We start from the raw sequence: 10874 nt of genomic DNA on the forward strand, positions 1-10874 counted from the left end.
CAGGTAAAGACAAGCGGTATTGACCTGATTGTCGTACTCGTATTTACTCGATTGTTACCATTTTCTAAGCTTCGTTGATCAATTCGATAGAGAGTGGGAGGCTTTGTACAACTTCACCTGACCATATTGGGAAAGCTTCAGTTTTCTTCAGTTGTTTACTTCTCTGGATACTCTATCAGACCCTTTCTATTTTGTTTCCTTGGGTCCTTGACTTGACTAGACCCGTCCATCTCCGACTATTTACTCCAGTTCTGGCCCGCCCGCGCGGGTTTCCACTTGTTCCCTTCTTTCTACGGTCTACTAAACTAGTAGCCGCTGCGCCGCCGCCGCTGCTGCTGCTGCTTGCAGACCGACCAAATCAAGAACAAGCTTGCCTGCCCCGTTTGTTCCATCCACCATCCACTCTCAGTCCTCCTCCTCCTCCTCCTCCTTGCCATTGTCTCTTGTTCTCTTGCTTCTGTCATTGCCTTGCTTCCTTTTCGTTTCTACTTCTCCCCGCCTTCATACTATTCTAATTGTCATTTGATACACCAGCGTCATGTCTGGTCGTTTCGTGCGTTCTTCGAAGTACCGTGAGTCCCCCCTAACCCCCCTCCACTTCCCCTCCGATTGATTGCCCGCAATCTGACAGGTAGCAGGACACGTTTTCGGACGGCCGACGAGAAAAGTGCGCGACCTTCCTTCTGATCTATCGCAACCCGAATCGATCCTCACAACTTACACAGGAGCAATGCTATGATAACCTTCGTGTTTCCAGAAATGCCTGGGATACCAATCTTGTCAAGGTCCGACCGCTTTCATCGCCCCTAAGCCGCCTCCGCCGGATAATCTGACCACGCGACTAGGTTAACCCCAAGTACCTCTCTGTGAACTGGGAGGCCGGTGGTGGTGGTGCTTTTGCTGTTATACCCTTGGAAGAGCGGGGCAAGCTGCCCGAGCGCATGCCGCTGTTCCGTGGTCACACTGCTGTTGTCTTGGACACCGACTGGTGAGCAATGGCCGACCCTCGCAGTTCCGGAGGAGCAAGAGTGAGCTGACATGGCTAGGAACCCTTTCAACGACGACCTCATCGCGTCTGGTTCCGACGATGGAAGGGTACAATAATTCGATCACGTTTGCGATACCCCATCGAACAAACAAACTAACAGGTCGCGTGATAGGTTCTACTCTGGCGTGTACCTGAGGGATTCACCCTCTCCCCAGATGTTGACCCCGATGAGATTCAAGATGTGGCTCCTGTTGGCAAGCTTTCCGGTCACCCCAAGTATGTCTCTTATCTAAGGATTCCCGTTGCGCTTTCGTTTGTAGTGCTGGACCAAACTCGCTAACGCCATCATAGGAAGATCGGACACGTCCTCTTCAACCCCGCAGCAGAGAACATTCTGGCCACGGCTTCGGGCGACTACACCGTGAAGATTTGGGATATCGAGGCCGGCGCCCCCAAGTTGACCCTAAACTTGGGTGATATTGTGCAATCGCAGTCCTGGAGCGCAAACGGTTCCCTCCTGGTCACGACCTCCCGAGATAAGAAGCTTCGCATTTGGGATGTGCGTCAGGAGCGCCCCGCGCACGAGACACAAGGACACTCAGGAGCCAAGAACAGTCGCTCTGTTTGGCTGGGTGAGCGCGACCGGATTGCGACTACTGGTTTCTCCAAGATGAGTGACCGCCAGCTGGCGCTGTGGGATATCCGCGCTCCTCGCGAACCTATTAACGGGTTCAAGACTCTCGACTCCATCTCTGGTGTCTGCATGCCATTCTGGGACGAAGGCACTCAGATGCTGTACCTGGCTGGCAGAGGGTGAGTGGGAATCTGTGATAGACTTGGGGCTTATCTAACCTGTTACAGTGACGGTAACATTCGCTACTTTGAGCTGGAGAACGACAAGTTCGAATACCTTGCTGAGTACAAGTCCGCCGATCCTCAGCGTGGTATCGCCTTCATGCCCAAGCGCGGTGTGAACACCCACGACAATGAAGTCATTCGTGCCTTCAAGACCGTCAATGACTCTTACATTGAGCCTGTCTCCTTCATCGTCCCCCGCCGTGCCGAGACTTTCCAAGACGACATCTACCCCCCAACCATTGGCCTGAAGCCTGCCATGGGCCCCGACGAGTGGTTTGCTGGCAAGGAGGCCATCCCACCCAAGATCTCCATGGCCAACCTTTACGAGGGTGAGGGACTCAAGGAAGTGACCGGAGTGCAGGAGAAGCCCACCTCTTCTTTGGATACTCCTGCTCCCGCCGCCGCCAAGGCTGAAGAGCCTGCCCCCATCAAGAAGGCGGCTGAACCCGCCCCGGAGCCAACCCCTGTGGCCAGACCCAACGCCTCCATGAAGGACCAGGGTGCTTCCATGGCCGCGATGGTGAACAAGTTCGCCGACCAAGAGGAAGAGGTCGAGCCCGAGGAGCCGTCCGCTTTTGACGAAGCCCCCAAGCCCGCCGCTCGCACCCCCGAAGCCGCCTCGCCCACCATCAAGGCCAGCCCATGGCACCAGAAGGAAGAGGAGGTCAAGACGCAACCCACTTCCTCCAAGGTACGAAAAATCGCTGACCTGCCTTCCTCAACCATCTCTCCACCCCCGCAAAACTAACGCATGAATAACAGGCCTCCCCTGCGCAAACGCCCCGCGCTGCCACCCCCACCGTCGCAGTTTCAGCCCCGGCAACATCTATCCCCTCGCCCAGCATCTCCACCAGCGCCGCCAGCGCCGCTGACGCCGTGCAAAGGGAGATCGGCGCCATTAAGGAACTCATCGCCGAGCAAACCAAGACCATCGCCTCCCAGGCCCAGCAGATGCAGAGCCTGACCGCGGAGATCGAATCTCTCAAGGCTAAGCTGGGCTAAGCCTTTCCCTTTCGCCCCTCCTCTCGCCCCAGTTTCCCCCATCTACATCACCCATAATCCAAACCCCAGCCAACCTACCTCCAATTAGGTACTGCATGTATCTATTATGACTCTCTTTTTCTTCTCAATTTCGAAGCGACGTTCGTTTCCCTCAAAACCCAACCCATCAACGGACAGGACCTCTGATGTATACTCTATTGTGTGCGTGTGTGCGTGTGCATGAAATGTAACTATTTGCTCTTTTTGCCTGCGTCCTCTGTCCTCCCCTGCTGGCCCAACGGCCCTTTTGCAGTGATATCTACATAACGTATAAATGCATGAATTAGTTGTGCATAGGTATACTACCTAGTCTCCCCCTGGTCTCCCTCCCATAGTAACCCTATGATGATGACACCAACTCCACGAATATCAGGGCTAATCCATCAAGTGCGTCAGTCTACGACTTATGACAATGGAATCCATACTCTACGCCAAAAGCAGACAGATTTCATGATCTTATGGTGATGGTTTTATTGTTCATACTATTCTCATCTTCGCTTCCGTCTTCAATCTGTGCGATGGTGCCATGATTGGAAACGAGACCAGGATATGAATGTTGTCTCTCGCCACTGTCTGCGGATGATTTGATTATCCACTCCCAGTCGGGGAAATGAGCCATTGGGCTACATAATCTCGAAGAGCATGCGTACCTTGCCGCCAACAAACGTTGGCTGGGACGATTCAAGGGATGTGGAAGGTAGGAAAGGGGGAGAAGGGAAGGTTCAATAATCAAGCTCAGACGGATGTCCGCTCTATATGCTCTTTGTCGGGACAAGAATATGGAGGATGTGCGAGGAGGATAGATGATATGCAGAGGGTGGGAGGGAAAGAGAGGGATTCGGGGATTGCGAGGGAAAAGTACGTCAGTGAAAAGAGATGTATGTCTGTTCGACCGGAGTCATGATAAGTAGTTAAAAAAAGCAGGGAGAGGTAGACTACTACCACCGGCCTGCTTCTCTCTCCTTCTCCACACGGGCGGCACGAGCATCGTCCGTCTCCTCACCCTCATACTTGTAACTGAGACGGCGGCCACCACTGAGCCCGCGACCGTCCCGCTTCCGCGACGACGAGGATTTGCCGCCGTCCCTGTCGGCGTGCATGGCCTCGCGGCGCTGCTGCTCCTTGAGCATGCGCTCGCGGTTCCGGGCTTCGCGCTCCAGGGTGTGAGGGTCTTTCTCGGGTTCGCCCGATTTAGCGGCCGCCGAGGCCGTGGTCGCCTTCTCGCGCAGGCGGTCTCCGCCCTCGTCGTCACGACCACGTTTGTCTCTTCGGGAAGAGTGATGGCGAGAGGAGTATTCACTGCCAGCAGGGGATCCGGAGCGGTCGCGGCGGGGGCGCTTCCTGTCGCGATCCAGATCACGGTCACGGTCCCGGTCCCGGTCTCGATCGCGATCCCGGTCACGGCGATCTCGGTCACGGTCACGATCTCGATCTCGATCTCTGTCTCTCTCGCGTTCACGGTAGCGATCCCGATCACGATCCCGTTCGCGGTCGCGAGTACGATCGCGATCCCGATCCCAGTCGCGGTCTCGGTCACGGCGCTTGGAGTCTCGGTCCCGGTCCCGCTCGTCGTCGTAGCGGCTGGAGCGGTCTCTGCTGGCCCGATAGCTGTCGACCGCCTTGCTGCGGCCGTTGTCTTCAGGGATGGCCGAGAGTCGATCGGCGGCGGCGGCGGCGGTGGTGGTGGTGGCACCGTCACCATTGTGGTTGGGGCTGCGACTCCAGCTGCGCTGGCGACGGGAGCGATGCGATCGTCGACCACTGCGCCTGTCCCGGTCCCTATCGCGACGGCCGTGGGCAGTCGAACGGCGAGAATCGCGCGAAGGAGAGCGGGTGCGATGGCCGTCGTCGGCGCCGGACACCTCGTCGTACTTGTCGTCGCGACGGGGTCTTCTGGGCCGCTCGCGGCGTCGCTCTGAGTCGTCTCCGGTCATGTCCACGCTGGCGGAGCGCTGCCGATACGAGCGACGAGCGTCCTGTTGGGAAGGAGGCTGAGGGGATCGTGACCGGCTCTTGGTTCTGGATGGCGACCTCGGTCGTGATCCCGAGCGGGAGGTTGATCGTGGTCGCTGATCGTCCTGCGTCGGTGTAGCGCTTGCGCTGGAAGAACGATGATTAGTTAGGAGTTGAGCTAAGCGGTTGAAAACCGCCGGGAATGAAATAAGTGTCTCTCACCTATGAGGGGTTGCTCCGAAGGGCTGCGCAGATGAAGCCCCAGATCGTCCAGGAAGCTGGAAGTTCCGCTGTCGGAGAACGCTGGTGTTGGGCAGACCCTCTCGCATGGCGCGAGGCGCGGCAGGTGCTCCTTCCACGCCTTGACCGCGAGGCTCGGGGTACATTGCATTGGGACCAGCTCCGATAAAGGCAGCTCCTCCTCGTCCTCCGCCAGAGAAAGCGCCACGCATGAAGCCTCCGCCTCTTCCAAATCCAGCTCCCATCGGACCTGGCACTGGCATTCCCATGGGGAAGTTCGACATCGCCTGCATGGCATTGACTTGATCTAGACTATCGATGGTGGGAATCCCCTGCAGCTGAGTCTCTTCCTGTGCAGAAGTCTCCTGGGCGGCAGCAGCATCGGGATCAGTGGGATTCGATTCACCATTTTCAGCATTTCCCTCGGTGGCTGTGCCATCATTGGGCACATCATCGGCTTGTGCGTCGACCCCTTCGCCGCTGGGCGCTGATTCGTTGTTGACCTGCTGAGCGTCTCCTTGATCGAACTCCGCAGACATATCAGCAGCGCCATCCTGCGACTGAGCGGCGGCCATGTCCGGGTTCATAGTAGAGGCATTATGGTTGGGGAACGCTGGGTAGTTAGCATTAGGGGGGTAAGTGGCCTGCATATGTCCACCCGCAAGACCGCCGCGGCCACGACCACTAGGGAAATATCCACCACCACCACGGCCGCGACCCCGAAAATTGCCTCTGCCATACCCCGAGCCATACGACCCGTTCTGATAATCTTGGCTAGGGAACTGTTGCTGCTGCATTTGAGCAAGGTTGGGTTGAGACATATTATATCCACCGAAGCCAGAGGGGCCCCCGTATTGCGGACCCATACCATTTGCGAAAGCATTTGGATTGAATTTATCTTGGCCTCCATTCCACATATTGTTCTGTGAGCCATCCCATCCCCCATACATCCCCTGACCCGCGTCGAAACTCATTCCCATGTTCATACCATTCATGTTCATCCCGTAGCCCCCAAACATACCCTGATTCGCGGCCATCGGGTCCATCGCCATTCCAGGAATCCCTGGGGTAGCATGTCAGTAAAGCGATGACGGGCAGAGATGACAGAGCGGAGACTGACCCATGGGGAAATTAAACATCCCATTGTTCATGTACTGGCTCATCGGGTTGAAGTTTCCGGCGTTCCAGCCCATGTTGGGGAACATGCCGGCGCCCGCGTTGAAGCCCATACCGTTGGGAAGCATTGACCCCGGCTCGTCGCCCTGGGAGACATCTTCCTCGTTGGCTTGAGCGGATTGGTTCTGGTCGGTCGGTCCATCCTCCTGAGCTCCGTCTTGAGCGGTCTCATCTGGCTGATCCGGTAAAAGCGCTGCAGAATGCTCGTCATTTTCGCCCTACAGTAAAAAACGTATTAGCGGGGCAAAATAGACTTGTTTCGGAGGCCTACCAGAGCAGCAGCTTCAGCAGGTTCGCTGCTGACGGCGATATCCGTGCTGGGCTCCAAATCGTTGGATCCAGTAAGAGGCTCTTCGGTCACATTATCAGCAGGAGCAGTGCCAGATGTCGGGCCGTCCTGTGCGGGCTGATCCCCAGCACCACTTGCTGCAGCCGGAAGTTCCTGTTGGGCCGGAGTCGCATCTGCGGGTGTCGCCGGCGTCGCTGACTGCCGTTCTTTCTCGCGCTTCTTTTCCTCGGTGCGAAGGAAGGCCTTGAGAGTAGTCCGAAGGGCTTTGTTCGGTTTGCATAGATCAGAGGAGAGAGGAGTATGCGCGCAGACGGGGCATGTTTCGGGGAGAGACACTTGGCCTGATCATTGCGAAATTAGTTGAGACGATTGGGAAAGAATCAAACTGGAAGAGGTCGCGTACAATGCTCGCAAATGGCTTGATCGCAGCAAGGAAGGCGGAAAGCGTTCACGGCAAGTTTATTGCAAATGGCGCATCGCAGCTTGAACGGAATCTCATCCTGCGTCAATGAGCTGTCCGGCGCAGGGCGAGCTGATCAGTCATCACGGTAAACGGTATAGCGAAGACACAAAAGACCTAGCCTACCTGGCGATATCCATCAAGCCCGAAGGCTGGTCTGCGACAGCCATCGCACAGATCACGACCGGCTCTTTTCTGGAGGGTAGTGGAAAGCGAAGAGATCAATCACTGGGGGACGAGAGTCGTCCGGGCCACTGATGTTAGAAGAAAAGAGAGGTGGAAGCCAGAATGGCGAAGATAAACCACATGCTCAGTGCGCCATCAACGGGAGACAAGGGCCATGCCTGCTGGCGTCACCACAAGTGAAGCAATGTTATGTTTTTGGGGGGAAATTAGCTAACGTGGTGAATAGCGATCGCGATGGGATCACGCATTTGCCTGCCGGGACCAAATTTGGAGGGTCGGACAGCGGGCCGGAGCGGAAGAATAATACTTCCTCCCCGGTATGGCCGACTCTCACTCTCTATCAACCACTTGAAACACCCCCCACCTGCAGAGGGCGATATAAACCATAACTCCACGTATTCTTCTCAAATCCAACAACAACACGCGCAAAATAAGATTAATAACTCCTCCATGGGTCAAGGAGCTTACAGTCCCCAACCCCTTAGAACTCTGGATGAATCATATTTGACTATCGCCATGTACATGTCGAACCTCAATATCTCTCAGCACGTGTTGTGTTTGTCGATCGCACGCGTCTGATACATCTACAAGCTCCGGACTAGGACATGTCATGTTGGTGACGATTGATTGACACCGCCCGGCGTTTACGGCGTGACCGGTGTTATAAGGTTCGCTGCATAAATCCCATGTCTGGCAAGGCTCACAGCAACCGCAGCACCACCACCTTCCTCCTCATCATCATGAAGGAAGAGAGATTGGCTGCAAGAGGGTAAGCACTAGGCTATGCGCAGCCGCAACTATCCTCCCATCCGGCAATCCCAATCTACCTATGAAGGATCGCAAGGTGTTCATCAAACCCGCATGCACCTGAACGTTCTCTTTTGACACGCAAAACACTAGGTAAGGCAACAGGGGCAGGCAGGCACCACAAAACCATAAGCACATGGTCAGATTAGATCAAGTTAATTTTATGCCGTCAACGACCGAGGGTGGCTAGCATGAACTTGCCAACGACGAGAGATCCCCAACAACGGCGATACCCACAGTTGCGGTTTCTGCCTGATTGTCGGGTCTCCCGCCTTCCCCCCGAGTCTCAAGAGCTCTTTGTATCATCATCAAGTGCCTTGGGTAGTAACGGTGGTGCTCTGTTTGAGGAGGCAATGGAGAGGGAAATGGGGGAGTGGAGGGCAGGAGGGTGAAGGGTTTTTCCCCATGATCATCATCACGAAGGGAAGTAAATAAACACAGCACAGACTATGAAACTATGGCTCAGCTCTTTCCATGCAAGAGTTGAACTATATCAAATCAGTGTGACTGACTTCCCCTCCCAAAAAAAAAGGGGGGGGATAGGCTGTGTAAGGTAGACCGGCGTCGGAAGCAGGGATGATTTTGCATCATCGGCCTCGCTGACTCGACGGAATGAATCACGCGCGGTAAAGGTAAATGCAGGCAGGATCCAATCAGTGGGTGAACCAGATGCCATAGTTCTACGGGCGGGGTGGCAAGGAGGGAGTGGTTCGTTCGACTGGGTGGTGGTGTTGTCATCGTCATCAAGCAGAAGTTGACATGATATGAAAGGAAAAGGAAAAAGGGTGCGGTGTGGTGGTGGTGGATGGATGGATGGATGGATGGATGGTAGGGCTATCTTTCCAGCTGACCAGTTGAACCCAGGTTGAAGGATGTAGGAGAGTGAGGATGAGGTGAAGAAGTTTGGCAATCACTCGGAGTATTCAAGGTTAAAAAAAAAAAAAAAGGCAAAAAGAAAAGGGAAAAAACAAGAAGAAAAGGAACAGAAAAAAGTGAACAACGAAAACGAAAAAAAAAAAAAAGAAAAAGGAAGGACGAAAATAGGCAAAACCAGGCCTAGCGTTGCACATGTAACAGAGGCGCAGGGTTAAAAAGGGCGGCCGCTGCTCCCCGGAAGAAAGACACCCGGACCTTCTCTTGTCTGGCTGCTGTAGCTGCTTGTAGCCACCTCCCCGGCTGCTCTTGGGCACACGCACTTTGCTGACTCTTTACACGATTTTACGCTACTTTACACCACTGTTACCGTATTGCCCACCTCCCAAACACAACACCAGGGGACAAAAGCTCGGGCCATCCGCTGCGCGCGATCTACAAAACATCCCCTCCCTATCCTCTTCATTGTTCGACGATTCTTGATTATTGTTATTATTATAATAATACTAATCAACAAGAAGAAAACATCAAGTCTCTTGACTGTTTCTCTTTGATATGATCAACACTCAAAGGTTTCATGTCTTCTTAAAGCCAGACTGAACCTTCCCACTACTCTATTAATTCTTCACTTCTTGTGACCCTCGAACACGATTTCACCGAGAATTACTACAGGCGGTAAAGGTACGAGCAGAACCAGTTCCCCATATTTATTCTATACTAGTCTGTTTTTTTCTTGCTTCTAGGCGCGCACGCGCATTTTGTCATGTCATTGTCCTTGTTCACAAAACAAAAAATAAATAATAATAAAAAACCCGTTTATTCCCCACAGGCGATGACCGAACAAGACAATTCCTACCGACCCCGATCCCCTGATTTTTCCACCTTCCAATCCCCCATCTCCCCTTCCGTCAACCACTCCTCCGTCTACCCGTTTGGGAATCCGCTCGCCCATCGCGCTTCCTACGACGCCTCACCTTTCTTCACCCCGCAGTATCAACAACCCCCGGCCCCGCCAACCAGGGTTCCCCAGCAATATAGTCAATATAGTCTCTATCCCTTCGCCGACGCGACACATCTACACCCGGATATGGCTCGTCGTTCGACGCGTATCGCCCACCAGGCCGCCGAGATCGCGCCGCAGCCCACATCGAAATACATCGACCCTGTGGTCTCGGAGGAAGAGGAGCCTGTCCGACCTCCTTCTCCATCGCCTCCCCCACCGGCTCCTGTTGCTGCGCCGGTGGCGGTCCCCGTCGAGGTCAAGACCAAATTCCCCGTCGCGCGCATAAAGCGCATTATGCAGGCCGACGAAGATGTCGGCAAGGTCGCGCAGGTCACGCCAATTGCTGTCTGTACGTACATTTCATCCTCCGCACTGCTCCCGCGTGCCTGGAATTTGACTAATTTTCTTCTCTTTCTTTCCCCACAGCGAAAGCACTCGAATTGTTCATGATCTCCCTTGTCACCAAAGCCGCCAAGGAAGCCAAGGATCGCAACTCCAAACGCGTCACTGCCTCGCACCTCAAACAAGCCGTGGCCAAGGACGAGGTCCTCGACTTTCTGGCAGATATTATTGCCAAGGTGCCCGACCAACCGCCGAGTCGGAAACATGAAGATGATGGCAGTGATCAGAATGAACAGCCGAAACGAAAGAGAGGTGGCCGTCGACCTAAAGATGACAGCGATTGATTATATTGGGCAAGGGTTGTTAGGCGCATTTTCATCTATTGATTGATTCTTGTTTTGTTCTCGCTTTTCTATATCAGTGGACGATCTGCTGGGCTTTTCTCTAGACCGGAATGGAGAACGGGCGCATACTATACTCTCAAGGCGTTGCGGTGGTGGGCATGGATGGGCTTGCATCTCGCGATGTGAACAGGTACCTTTCTGTTTTGTCTCTCTTCTGTACGCGCTTTCCTTAGGTGAGGATTGGAGGTTTCGCTCTGGTCCTTTTTCTACGTCCTGGTTGATGTGACAATTTCAATGCATGCGACGGGAAAACT

At 54.4% G+C, this 10874-nt stretch overlaps 3 protein-coding genes across 3 annotated transcripts; 2 read left to right on the plus strand and 1 right to left on the minus strand.

Annotated features, from left to right (window-relative positions):
* The first annotated feature begins 406 nt into the window (after positions 1 to 406).
* On the plus strand, positions 407 to 3166 carry BO82DRAFT_353715 (coronin). Its single transcript, XM_025635032.1, has 9 exons — positions 407 to 572; positions 639 to 667; positions 726 to 785; positions 846 to 988; positions 1047 to 1095; positions 1161 to 1264; positions 1340 to 1801; positions 1850 to 2537; positions 2609 to 3166. The coding sequence occupies exons 1-9, from the start codon at positions 539 to 541 to the stop codon at positions 2846 to 2848; spliced, it is 1809 nt and encodes a 602-aa protein (XP_025492695.1). The 5' UTR covers positions 407 to 538; the 3' UTR covers positions 2849 to 3166.
* A 177-nt stretch (positions 3167 to 3343) lies between these two features.
* On the minus strand, positions 3344 to 7500 carry BO82DRAFT_431714 (uncharacterized protein). The gene is made up of 6 exons (XM_025640731.1): positions 7132 to 7500; positions 6949 to 7058; positions 6528 to 6886; positions 6201 to 6474; positions 5063 to 6143; positions 3344 to 4987 (listed from the first exon to the last, which is right to left on the minus strand). Exons 1-6 carry the CDS (start codon positions 7173 to 7175, stop codon positions 3826 to 3828), a joined length of 3030 nt encoding a protein of 1009 aa, XP_025492696.1. The 5' UTR covers positions 7176 to 7500; the 3' UTR covers positions 3344 to 3825.
* A 2203-nt stretch (positions 7501 to 9703) lies between these two features.
* Positions 9704 to 10560, plus strand: nctA (negative cofactor 2 transcription regulator complex subunit BUR6; the record flags this gene model as incomplete). The annotated part of the gene is made up of 2 exons (XM_025631348.1): positions 9704 to 10223; positions 10301 to 10560. 2 exons carry the CDS (start codon positions 9704 to 9706, stop codon positions 10558 to 10560), a joined length of 780 nt encoding a protein of 259 aa, XP_025492697.1.
* Between the last annotated feature and the right edge of the window lie 314 nt (positions 10561 to 10874).

Source organism: Aspergillus uvarum (assembly GCF_003184745.1).
Source record: "Aspergillus uvarum CBS 121591 unplaced genomic scaffold BO82scaffold_22, whole genome shotgun sequence".
Classification (NCBI taxonomy): Eukaryota; Fungi; Ascomycota; class Eurotiomycetes; order Eurotiales; family Aspergillaceae; genus Aspergillus; species Aspergillus uvarum.

What these genes read in the sequence shown, in the direction of transcription:
- BO82DRAFT_353715 (XM_025635032.1), top strand. Translation starts at nt 539, where the DNA reads ATGTCTGGTCGTTTCGTGCGTTCTTCGAAGTACC. An exon ending in GGGATACCAATCTTGTCAAG is followed by an intron (nt 786 to 845) that starts GTCCGACCGCTT and finishes CCACGCGACTAG; the next exon opens with GTTAACCCCAAGTACCTCTC. An exon ending in CTGGTTCCGACGATGGAAGG is followed by an intron (nt 1,096 to 1,160) that starts GTACAATAATTC and finishes GTCGCGTGATAG; the next exon opens with GTTCTACTCTGGCGTGTACC.
- BO82DRAFT_431714 (XM_025640731.1), bottom strand. Translation starts at nt 7,175, where the DNA reads ATGGCTGTCGCAGACCAGCCTTCGGGCTTGATGGATATCGCCAG. An exon ending in GGCTTGATGGATATCGCCAG is followed by an intron (nt 7,059 to 7,131) that starts GTAGGCTAGGTC and finishes TGCGCCGGACAG; the next exon opens with CTCATTGACGCAGGATGAGA. An exon ending in CTGCTGAAGCTGCTGCTCTG is followed by an intron (nt 6,475 to 6,527) that starts GTAGGCCTCCGA and finishes TTTTTACTGTAG; the next exon opens with GGCGAAAATGACGAGCATTC.